This window comes from Anneissia japonica, unplaced genomic scaffold, assembly GCF_011630105.1.
Source record: "Anneissia japonica isolate Jap-2015-1 unplaced genomic scaffold, ASM1163010v1 scaffold581_len1011336_cov187, whole genome shotgun sequence".
Classification (NCBI taxonomy): Eukaryota; Metazoa; Echinodermata; class Crinoidea; order Comatulida; family Comatulidae; genus Anneissia; species Anneissia japonica.
Window position 1 is genome coordinate 623,006 of NW_022723686.1, and position 12,918 is coordinate 635,923.

Consider the following 12,918-nt stretch of genomic DNA (forward strand, 5'->3'; position numbering starts at 1 on the left):
ATAGTATGATTCTTGACAGTAGCATATGTCTAGTTAATGTTAACATAGGCAAACATAAGTTTAGTTAATTTATGCTATATAATCTTGCCTTACTTTGAATGGCAACAGTTTAAGACCATGGAAATAAACTATGGGAAAATAGTAACTGTTTAATAAAAATAATTAACCATGGCAGAATAACAATTCACATTTTAACTAGAAATAACAGTGACAAAGAGGGACAACTAAAACGATTATTTAGCAAATAACTATGGCAAAGAGGCACAACTACAACATTTATTTATAGCAAATGGCATGACAAAAAGGTATAAATGCACAGTTTACTCAAATTAACTGTGTTCACTAAGCAAACAACAACTTACATTTCCATCTAAATCTATATATATAATACATTTTCTATATATTTTATTAGAATATAAAAAAAACAATAATATTCGTAATCATTTCATTATTACTTGAATTTGGATCATAGAGAAGAATTGCTAATAATAATAATAATAATAATAATAATAGGCCTCATTTATATTGTAATTACATGACTTAAAATATATATTTATTATTTTACTTTGTAAATAAAATTCAAAAAATAATTGTAATTCTTGTTTAACGTACACATAGAAACAGTCACACGCGCATTCTGACTAAACAGCAGTTCTATTTCATACGCATGCATCCTTCACGCAGTGACGTAACGCCTATGCGCTCTTGTGCGGGGCCCAGACCCCTAGGGGTTCATAATGCCCCCTACCCACAGGGTCCTCGATCTAGCACCTTGAGCCAAAAAGGCTTTGTTGATACATAACAGCATACTAATGTTAATTCATTGTCTTGTTTGTATACTTGGTTAGCCTATACATGGGTTTTTAATCGTTTGTAATTTTAGTATTTATTATTTAATGCGTTTATTGGTATTATTGTACATTTTTTTTATAGTTTATACATGACTAACATATTAAATTATATATTGAATGTTATTTTTGAATAATCTGACTCAAAACTTGCGTTGAAAGGAACTAAACTGGGTACTTATATCCTTTTGCCAAAGTTTGTCAAGTTGTCTTGAATCAGAAAACCCACGGCAAAAGGGCATAACTGACATTTTGAGCGCAAAAATCAATATTTATAGAAAAAATGTGTGCTACACTGGGAGAGACATTATTTGTCTATTTGAATACATTTACCATGAAATCAAAAACTAAAACACATTTTAGGGCTAAATAAATTACACGTTTTTCTTAATATCTCCAAAACAGCAAATTGTCAGTTATGCCCTTTTGCCATGGGAGGGCAGAATAGGCCTAAATCATTATGTTCATTATGCAAACTGCAAAAATGGTTCATTATTTAAATGTGATGGAGAAGCTTACCAGGTCAAATATTATGGTACATATGTAGTTAGCAAAATGTTTGAATCTCCGCGTCGTTCATGGCATTCGCTCGAATAAGCTCGAAATTTCAAATTAGTCGCCATATTTTTTTGCAATAATCATAAGATAATTACGGAATGACAACCAAATGTGTTTAAAAACGTTTTGAGAACTTGACGAGAGTGAATTCCAGAAATTACCTTCATCACATGCCTCATATAATATGCAAGCTCAACTATACAAATTATTTGGTAAAATATTATATAAGGCATCCGTACCTTCACAACCACTGGTTGTAGAACCAGGGAAAAAATATATGCATGTTTCTATTTCTTCCAATGAGATATATTTTCCGAAAATGATATAACCTTTGACACATAATATACTCCTCCTAGACCCATAGACATTTAACCCCTCTCAGACGTTTAGAAAACGTTTTTGTTGTCTTGTAAATCAAACGCTCAAAATGTCATGCTTCTGTCAGAAAATGTGCGGTCTGGCCATTTTTTGGGTCTTATCTCCTACATTCGAAGTTAGAAGAAAATTATTTCATTTGTGGGCGAAGAGGTAATATTTGTTGTTACATTTGTGGGCGTTGTCACATTTGTGGGTGATGGTCGTTATTACATTTGTGGGCGGTGCTGTTACATTAGTGGTTGTTATTACATTTCTGGGCGTTTTCACACGTGTGGGTTGTACAGGATCTCGCGTTGAATTCGTGTAAAAAATGACCAAAAACAGCACATTACGTGTGCTGTGAGCGATCGTACTTTTAGCGCGCAAATGTTTCGAAACTCTCTTCTTGGTTTACGATTCATAAATAAGCAAATTCTCGCGCCTGGCTAATCCAGCTAGTCTGAACGCCCGGCAAAAGCAGAGCTTAACGCAAGGCTGGCTTATCTCCAAGTCACTCTCCCTATTTTTTTTTCAAAATTTAAAAGTGGAGAAAAAAGGAAATTGTATTCAAATTTAAGTCTGAGAGTGCCATTTCCGGCCAACTAGAGATGCCATAATCACCTCAGCCCCATGGTGGAGCTGAAGTGGTCTACACTCCAGCTGTATAAGCCCATCCTTGGGCTCCCTCTATTTCGAATTCCCGGATCCGCCACTGTATTTTGAAAATGTAGTGTGGAAATAAATTTTAGTTGCATTCCATAAAATTAATTAGATATGACTTATAAAAGACTATAGATATCAGAATTTCTTGGGGCTTCGCCCCCCTAGACCCCCTAAGCGACGCCAAGCCAAAGCTATATGGCCTATGGACAAAGATTTTCCCTCATTCGTTCCCCCACTTTCCACAACGGATAGACGCCCTTGATTTCAACACTTTAAAGATTAACATATAAACGCTTGAGACAATTCAATCTGTATCTATCGGAGTATTCTTTCAATTAAACATTATAAATATAAACTCCGGTTAAATAATGATTTTTATCATAAAATTAATAATCGGATCATAATCAATCAATGTCAATCAGTTACTATTCAAAGTGATAGTGTAGATTTGTTTCGTTTTGTCTAATGTCTCTTAAAATTAAATAATTATATCTATATCTATACTTAGGACGAATAGAGATTCCTTTCATCAAGCAATTATTAAATCGTTTCCCAAACATCGAGAACACAGTTGTTGAACCAAGTGCCGACGCAATTGTTGCATACCAAAGTTCCATAAAGGGCAAGTGGAACAACGTAAAGTTTTCATGGTTCAACGGTACATTTCAACAGTATAGAGAACAACTTGAATCAGCTGGAAATGATCAGAAATTTCACCATATCAATATGGTGGATTCCATATACTATGTGGACAACGTAGAAGACGATATTTTATTTATGTACGATAAATTGGAGAAAGGAGGAATCATGCTTATTGTGGTTCAATCTGGTAAGCTTCTGCTGCACCATACCATCACTACCACCAACACAACCACCAACATCACTACTACTACCACTACCACCACCAACACCACCACCACCACCACCACTACCACTATTACTACCATACTACACTACTACTACGACTATGACATACAGTACTTTTTTACTTTTGATTTTTTAGATCAATGTGTGATGTACAAACTTAAGCAACAATATCCCAGTTTGTCACCAAATATTACGCAGCTTTGTTCCACCAGCATCACTGACATTTGCAAGACTAACCAAATTCCATTTCATCTTCACCACCAAGAAAGTTATGGTGACATCACAGGGCTTTTTTCTTTGGACGGTCTCACAAGAAACGAAAAGTTGTTGCTGGATTTTTGGACTGAAATGAAAGATTTTAAAAAACAAGTGCCAGAAAGTTTGTATAAAGAAGTAATTACATTCATCAAAAGCCCAAAATGCTCAAAGGAAATTGAAGGCAAATTAATGGTTAATACTGATAATGATATGATTTTAATCAAAAAACAGGATTAAGGTCTTGAATAAGCATTTAATGACTTGCTGTGTATATTATACGTGATACTTGATACGATGATCATATACTTGTATTGGAGAGTATAAGTCACACTAATTAATATTAATAATTACAATATATCAAAAATCAAATCAACATCAAATTTTATTCAAGAATTGTAGCTTGTAGCTTTCCATCTAAAATTAAATATGGCATAAAATGAAAAAATGGTTACAACTACAATAAATAACAAAGTGAGCCTTATCTAAACATTTAAATTACCAAAAAACAAATTGATAAAGACGAAAAGGTAGAAAACAATTTTTGGGGAAATTATTAGTGGATATGTTACATTATTAAATATATTTTTAAATACCGATAAGTCTGCTAATTCTCATAATTTTACATCTGATTGAGTACATTTATGGTGTGTGGTATGGGGTTGTTTTTGTACCTATTAGTTCTGACTTTTGGTAGTTCATATGTATTACATTTTTTAGATTAAGGTGGTACGAGATTCTAATGGGGAGCCAAGATTTAATTTAGCAAAATCTAAACATGACTTATGTCTTCTGGTTTGAGATAATCAAGCTGGTATGGATAGAGCATTATCGTAGTTGTCATATAGATTAGAACTCTTTTCTGTATACTTTCTAATATATCAACAATGGCGGATCCAGGAATTGGAAATAGTGGGAACCCAGGGAGGGGATTTCACAGACTGGATAGTTGAGACCGAGGTAAGAAAAAGTATTATTATGGCACTAGATGGCCGGAAATGGCATTTTCAGACTTAAATTTCAACATAATTTTCCTTTTTTACTCAATTTTAAAATATAGTTTAGGGAAATTGTTGGGGGGGGGGCGCCCTTGAGTCCGCAACTAGTCAATATGCTTAGTGGTTAAACTAGCATTTTAGACAGGAGTAACATGCTCCAGTACATGTCTATGTAGCCTTTATACACTACAACAAGATCAGATAGCGGCAACTTAATTTTTTTTTTTTAGTAACTTGATCACGTAAAACTTCTTATTAGCTTTTTTTTTTTATTATATAATTATTATATATTATTATTGTAATCATCCCACTTATCGTTAGCATTGACCGTTAACCTTGGCCTATTTGTTAATTTTTGTTAATTTGGGTAGACAATAAATTGTGTATTGACTGCAATGAATGAACATAATTATTGTTAATAATAAACATAAGAAATCAAGCTATCCTTATTGTTTGTCCTGCTTTTTTTCTTCTTCAAAGATGATGTGACCATTCATTTTTGCAACTTTTCTAAGAGCCTCGTCATGTCATTCAGAAAACAACTTTAAATTAAGTTGGAGGTTATCTCTTGTTTCAGGAAGATGTAACTGTGTCTTTAGAACAATTAGTCCAAGCAAAAGTGTGAATAAATTTAAGATGATCAGTGTGTCATGCATTGATTTTATTATTTAAACAAATCAAGCAAGTAATAATCAAGTACAAATTTACGATCTATAGGTAACAGAAAATAAATTGTAGTGAATCAATATAGCTTAAATTAGTCGAATTCTAATTGCTTTTCTTTGAATTTTTCCCGAAGTGTTGATAAGTTCAGATCGGAATGGTAACCATGCTGGATCTCCAAACTTAATAATATGTTGAACCAGGGCCGTATATAATTTTGAAATAGCGTAAGGGTTATTGCACAGAACTAACCTGCCTTTAAATACAAACAATACTATTTGCTCAAGTAATAGCAGCAATATTTAAAAAAAAAAAAAAGTACTCTAATAGTGCTCCAGACCCGGTTGAAATTTCTTATGGTCTCATAAAAAAAAAACCTTCCCAGCATGCACCACTTTCTGGCCATCCTCTATTTTAAAAAACCGTTCAGTTACCCCACCTCATCCTGCACAGAACCTAATTTTACCTTAATACACAAGAAAGGGTCTACAAAGATCTATTATAATGGTTTAGAATAATGATTGGTCTATTGTTAATATATCTTATCGCTCGTCGTCTTTAACTCTATAATGTTTCCCATAAGTGATGTAATATACAAACCTACAAACCTGCATTAATAACCTCTAATCTAATGTTTTAAAATTAGAACAATAGATTGGTAGTCCAATTCGTTTTCATTCCGTAAAGGCATCTTACGGGGGTGGGGGTCATCTTATATTTCGTTTATGCCTTAAACCACGTATTGTTCAGTTTCTTGAAAAAAAGCTCGCAAGTATATTGTTGAAAGGTGAAGGTAAAATGTAAATGAGGTAAAAAATGAGGTAAAGGTATGAGAATGATAACTCTTAACTCGAAGCGTCACAAATGGTGTATTGCTGTGCCAGTTTCTAGAGCAGACGGTTGTGTGCCCCTCACAAACCATGTTGTTTAAGGTATAACATAGATAATTCACACTAATGTAAGGAGTTAGAATTCTTAACAATTTTTTGTGACTCCTCCAAATGATAAATAATTGATACTGGTCGATAATTTGCTAAAATAGATGTATCTACCGGAACAATTTTTGCTTCCTTCCATTCCAATGTGAGAGTCCCCTGTACTAAGAGAAAATGGATTATACAATGGGTGTGAGATTGAAGGACGCAGTAGCCAAGGGGATATGTTACCGGGACCCAGAAGAACATGATGTTGAAAAGTTGCATTAGCATCAGAAAAATCCTTAGGGGTAAAAGCAATGCTTTTAGTCGGGTAGGAACAGGGGGTTCCCATGCACCCACAGTGTATATTCTGTCTCTTATACACATCTAGATGTGTATAAGAGACAGGAACTGTGTCCTTAGAACAATTAGTCCAAGCAAAAGTGTGAATAAATTTAAGATGATCAGTGTGTGATGCATTGATTGTATTATAAGAAAAAATCAAGCTATCCTTATTAACTGTCCTGCTTTTCTCTTCTTCAAAGATGATGTAACCATTCATTTTTGCAACTTTTCTAAGAGCCTTGTCATGTAATTCAGAAAACAACTTTAAATTAAGTTGGAGGTTATCTCTTGTTTCAGGGAGATGTATCCCAGAACTGTGTCTTTAGAGCAATTAGTCCAAGCAAAAGTGTGAATAAATTTAAGATGATCAGTGTGTCATGCATTGATTTTATTATTTAAAAAAATCAAGCAAGTAATAATCAAGTACAAATTTACGAAGGTATAGCTAACAGAAAATAAATTGTAGTGAATCAATATAGCTTAAATTAGGAAGTCGAATTCTAATTGCTTTTCTTTGAATTTTTCCCGAAGTGTTGATAAGTTCAGATCGGAATGGTAACCATGCTGGATCTCCAAACTTAATAATATGTTGAACCTGGGCCGTATATAATTTTGAAATAGCGTAAGGGTTATTGCACAGAACTAGCCTGCCCTTAAATACAAACAATACTATTCGCTCAAGTAATAGCAGCAATATTTAAAAAAAAAATTTAAAAAAAGTACTCTAATAGTGCTCCAGGCCCGGTTGAAATTTCTTATGGTCTCATAAAAAAAACCTTCCCAGCATGCACCACTTTCTGGCCATCCTCTATTTTAAAAAACCGTTCAGTTACCCCACCTCATCCTGGACAGAACCTAATTTTACCTTAATATACAAGAAAGGGTCTACAAAGATCTAATATGATGGTTTAGAATAATGATTGGTCTATTGTTAATATATCTTATCGTTCGTCGTCTTTAACTCTATAATGTTTCCCATAAGTGATGTAATATACAAACCTACAAACCTGCATTAATAACCTCTAATCTAATGTTTTAAAATTAGAACAATAGATTGGTAGTCCAATTCGTTTTCATTCCGTAAAGGCATCTTACGGGGGTGGGGGTCATCTTATATTTCGTTTATGCCTTAAACCACGTATTGTTCAGTTTCTTGAAAAAAAGCTCGCAAGTATATTGTTGAAAGGTGAAGGTAAAATGTAAATGAGGTAAAAAATGAGGTAAAGGTATGAGAATGATAACTCTTAACTCGAAGCGTCACAAATGGTGTATTGCTGTGCCAGTTTCTAGAGTAGACGGGGTTGTGTGCCCCTCACAAACTATGTTGGTATAACATAGATAATTCAGACTAATGTAAGGAGTTAGAATTCTTAACAATTTTTTGTGACTCCTCCAAATGGTAAATAATTGATACTGGTCGATAATTTGCTAAAATAGATGTATCTACCGGAACAAATTTTGCTTCCTTCCATTCCAATGTGAGAGTCCCCTGTACTAAGAGAAAATGGATTATACAATGGGTGTGAGATTGAAGGACGCAGTAGCCAAGGGGATATGTTACCGGGACCCAGAAGAACATAATGTTGAAAAATCCTTAGGGGTAAAAGCAATGCTTTTAGTCGGGTAGGAACAGGGGGTTCCCATGCACCCACAGTGTATATTTTTTTTAACTAACATTTTTGTAATCCTCAAAGTGTCTCATGAAAGAATTTTGATGTTCTCATAAAAAAAAGTCCCATTGGGTTGTTTGGTGGCCATTTTGGTGGCCATCTTGGATTTTCAACGAAAATCATTAATTTTTATAATTCATTGACTAAAAATTATATAAAATCAAATAAGCCTCTAAATGTATATAGTAAGCAATGTTTATGTTTCTAATACAAAAAGATTGACTTCGCATTTACATTTGACGTCCATATTGGCAACCATCTTGGATTTTGAATGAAAATCATTAATTTGTATGTTTTAATAACTAAAAATCATATTAAATCAAGTGAACCTCTAAATTTACACAGTAAGCAGTGTTTATGCTCCCAATACAAAACACTGACTTCCCAAAACATTTGGCGGCCATTTTGGTGGCCTTCTTGGATTGTCAATGAAAATAATTAATTTGTATAATCTATTAACTAAAAATCATAAAAAATCAAGTGAACCTCTAAATGTATATTATAGTAAGCAGTGTTTAAGTTCCCAATATATAACCTTGACTTCCCAATACATTTGGCGGCCATTTTGGTGGCCATCTTGGATCTTTTTTTTTAAATCATTAATTTGTATACCGACAGTTTTTGGCCCAACACGACCATATATACACTGATGCCAGGATGTTGGCCATATTCACTCTAATGAGTGCATCTTACTTCATGCTTAGACAGTTAGCGTCCAGAGCATTTTCTCCTGGTTGCTAACTCCCAACTTGGGTTTCACCTCCTGTTCTATTATTCCAGCACTGTTCAGCACCTTTGAACCATGAATGTTTGTAATAAGTTTGCTCAGATTCATCATCAGCTCACGACGATGTATCCACTTCCCTCACTCCTCAGCTCAACAGCATATTTCATCTCGAGTGGGAAAATCTGAACAAAATTATGACAAATATTCATGGTTCAAACTGTGTTGAACAATGCTGGTGGAATCAAGGTACAAGAGGTAAAACCCGGGTTTGAGCTCTGGACGCTTCCTGTCTACAAACGAACAAAATGTGCTCCTTAAAAGGGGATATGATCGTGACCCTGGCACCAGTTCAGGTTGTGCTGGGCCCAAATTTTCTGAGGGAGCTGTATTTAATCTGCCTACACTGAAAAGTGTAACAAAGTGCATTAAAGATTATTATGTCTGGTTACTTGCATATTGGTAGCAGCGGTGAGAAACAACTTGTTCCAGGATTTGGTGGCTTTTGACTTGTAAGTCAACTATCGCCAGTATTAGATCTATCTACCAGCCAGGCACAGAGTATTCAGTCATCAAGAATCTATGGAAGCAGTAAAAGGATGCCATCATGGAGAATGGTCAGAAGTGTGTTCTCAATACTTTTAAACTTTGTGGCTGCAATAAAGCACCCACAACCTATATCCCAACTTTCAACCTGTGAACTATCGGCTTGGTAACTTCAAGCAAGCTAATAGGCCGATATTCTGTTGCAACAAGCCTTGTGATTTTTCTTAGATTATTATGTACCACTCTGGTACATTTTATGATGATCCATTTTGTGTGATATTGTAGTGAATGCATAACCTCCTTGGCGGCAGTAATAAAGTACCGGTATGTGTAAAGCGGGTCCTCCATTAATTATAGTCATTTAAAGAATTACATGATTTTATATAAGGGATTTTCTGTGTAAAACATCCACAAAAAAGGCTCATTGGATGTAATAGCATGTGTAGTACAATAATAAATGTACAGTATATTTATTGTGAAACTAAACATTGCATCTGACTGGTGTTCATTGGTGTGGATAGCATTTGTGAACAGGAATCTTGAATCACATTGGCCAGAAAATCATGGTCATTGAGTTTGACCATTAGTTTTTAGTTTATACCGTGGTCATGGATCTCAATCAATTCCCAATGACAACATTACTCTGAAAAAATTGTTATTTCTTTGTTTGTATAATATAGGTGAAATGTTATACGGTAATCAATGTTCATTTAAAAGACAGTATGGCCGCTAATGTGGCCGCCAATATAGCTGACAAAATGGCTGGGCCATGTATTACGAAGTCAATGTTTTGTATTGAGAAAATAAACACTGTTTATTCCATAAGCCTACATATTTAGAGGTTCATTTGAGTTTCTATGATAACTTATTTTATTAATAAATTATACAAATTAATGATTTTCATTGACAATCCAATATGGCCGCCAATATGGCCGCCAAATGTATTGTGAAGGCAGTTTTTTGTATTGAGAACATAAACACTGCTTACTATTTACATTTAGAGATTAATTTGATTGTATATGATTTTTAGTTAATAAATTACGGTATGCAAATAATTGATTTTCATTCAAAATCCAAGATGGCCGCCAATATGGCCGTCAAATCTAAATGCGAGGTCAATGTTTTGTATTGAGAACTTAAACACTGCTTACTATATACATTTAGAGGGTAATTTGATTTTATATGATTTTCAGTTAATAAATTATGCAAATAATAGATTTGCATTCAAAATCCAATATGGCCGCCAAAATGGCGCCAAACGAACCCATGGGACAATTGTTTTCGATGGGAACATCAAAGTTCGTTCATCAGATGCAAATTTTGAATTGGCACTTAAAGAAAAATTTGAGAATTGCTTTCCCATCAAGGAGATAGGCCTAACTATTAGGGATAGTGATAAACCTTGGTTTAATGCCAACATTAGGAAACTTATTAAGAAGCGCAATAAAGCTTTTAGAAATGCAAAACGTCCCAACTACATTTCTCTTAGGAATAAAGTCAAGGAATAAATAAAACTTGCTAAGGCGAAAAATTTCCAGAAATCGGTAACATCCTTACGTGACATTGATCCCCGTAGATGGCATATGAAGGTGGGTTAACTGGTCGAAAAAACCCGCAATCTAAACTGCATGAGAATGTTGTTGTGCAGCAGCTGCAGATAACCTTAATTGTTTTTTTGCTAGAATCTGTTCAGAATTACCTACTTTGAACTTACAAGAGCTGCCTGCCTTTCGACCTGTTTATGCTCCACCTATCATTTATCCGGGCCAGGTCTGCAAATATCTTAAGAAATTGAAAGTAAACAAATCCAAGCACCCTAACGACTTACTTTTGAGGTTAATAAGAGAATGGCAAGTGGAAATTGGCGCCACCTTATCTGATATTTTTAATTTTTGTCTGCGTGATGGTGTTTTCCCCAGTGTTTGGAAAAAGGCTGCTGTGACTCTAATTCCAAAATTTGCAAAAGCGACTAGGGCTGGCGAACACCGTCCAATATCTGTTGAATCCTTTCTTTCTGACTGGATTTCTAAAGATTTTTATCCTCTTTCAGATCCACGACGGTTTGGTAACTCTGAAGGTTGCTCAACCACACACTATTCAGTTCAACTCTGTCATCGTCTTCTCTCGGGTCTTGATAAGTCAGGGATGTGTGGGTCATTGGTGGCGGCATATTTTAGTAAAGCTTTTGACCGCGTCAACCATACTGTTCTGGTCAATAAACTTGTAATTAATAACATCGCCTTACCTGACCTACCCATTATCTGTAGTTTATCAGAACGAACCCAGTGTGTGCGTCTTTTGGTGGTCAGTTGTCAACAATACAATGTGTATCATGCGGAGTGCCTCAACCTCAAGGCACCAAACTTGGCCCAATATTGTTTACTATTTTGGTGAACGATCTTCTGACACATGTCAGTGACCGTTGGAAATTTGTCGATGACTTGACGCTTTGTGAGGTCTGTGGTAGAAGTGAACTTCAACAAGGACATTTGCAACATCACATAAATGAACTGCAGTTATGGTGCAAGGAAAATGATAAGTTGCCCAACCATTAGAAATTCCAGGTCATGCGGGTATATTTCCTTCGTGAAGTCCCTGATTTTCCCTCACTACTGATGGATGGTAGCGTACTTGAGGAGAAACAATGTATAAAATTGCTTGATGTCTATCTTCAACAAGATCTGAAATGGAACACTCAAGCAAAAGAAATTATCTTAAAGTCTTCTCGTCGTATGTTCATGCTCTATTTGCTCCGACGCTATGGTGCCTCACTTGAAGATCTTCTATTTACTTACCTAACATATTTAAGACGTTAGACCATTGCTGGAATATGCAAGGCCTCTCTGGCATAGATCCATTACCAAAGGGCAATCTTATCACCTCGAACTTATCCAGAAAAGAGTGTGTAAGATCATCATGGGTGATATGTACAACAGCTATCAAATGCCCTTAGTGTCTTGGGCCTTCCATCTTTACATGACCGTCGTGAAGCCAGTCTCCTTAAGTTCGGACATAAAATGATTTCCTCTGAGCGCTTTTCTTCACTATTTCCGTTGAACTCTAATTATGTCAACAGGGAGTTTAGACGGGTAAAGGAAAGTTTTTAGAACCTCAATGCAAAACTTCACGTTATGCAATGTCAACAATTCCATTGCTTACTAGGCTACTTAATAAGTTCGACTGAACACTTTGGAAACACTTGGCAATCAATCCATTTTTTCCTGCATTTTTAGATTTTTCCTTTTTATTTTTTTATTGTTGGGTGCTTGTTTGCGTCCATAATTTTTATCTAATATATATATGACTTTTTATTGATTGTTATTATTATCTATTTGTATTTTGAATATTTTTAAATTGTCTAATTATTAAACGTAAACAAAATACCTACCCCAGCGTATAAAAGCAAAGCACATAGCATCATCCATTACTTGTCTGATGATCGGCGTGAAACTTAAAGTCAAAATCAAGCGCATACACAGACGCGACGCCGTCTTGCTTTCCGCGGTG

General features: G+C 35.0%; 1 protein-coding gene across 1 annotated transcript in view; it reads left to right on the top strand.

The window, feature by feature from the left end:
• LOC117112355 (histamine N-methyltransferase A-like) overlaps window positions 1-4,989 on the top strand; it is an 11,633-nt gene extending 6,644 nt beyond the window's left edge. The window contains exons 3-4 of the mRNA XM_033255431.1: window positions 2,935-3,255; window positions 3,430-4,989. Coding sequence (XP_033111322.1) covers window positions 2,935-3,255; window positions 3,430-3,788 — 680 coding nt within the window. The 3' untranslated portion in view covers window positions 3,789-4,989. The remainder of the gene's footprint in view (window positions 1-2,934; window positions 3,256-3,429) is intronic.
• Window positions 4,990-12,918: the final 7,929 nt, after the last annotated feature.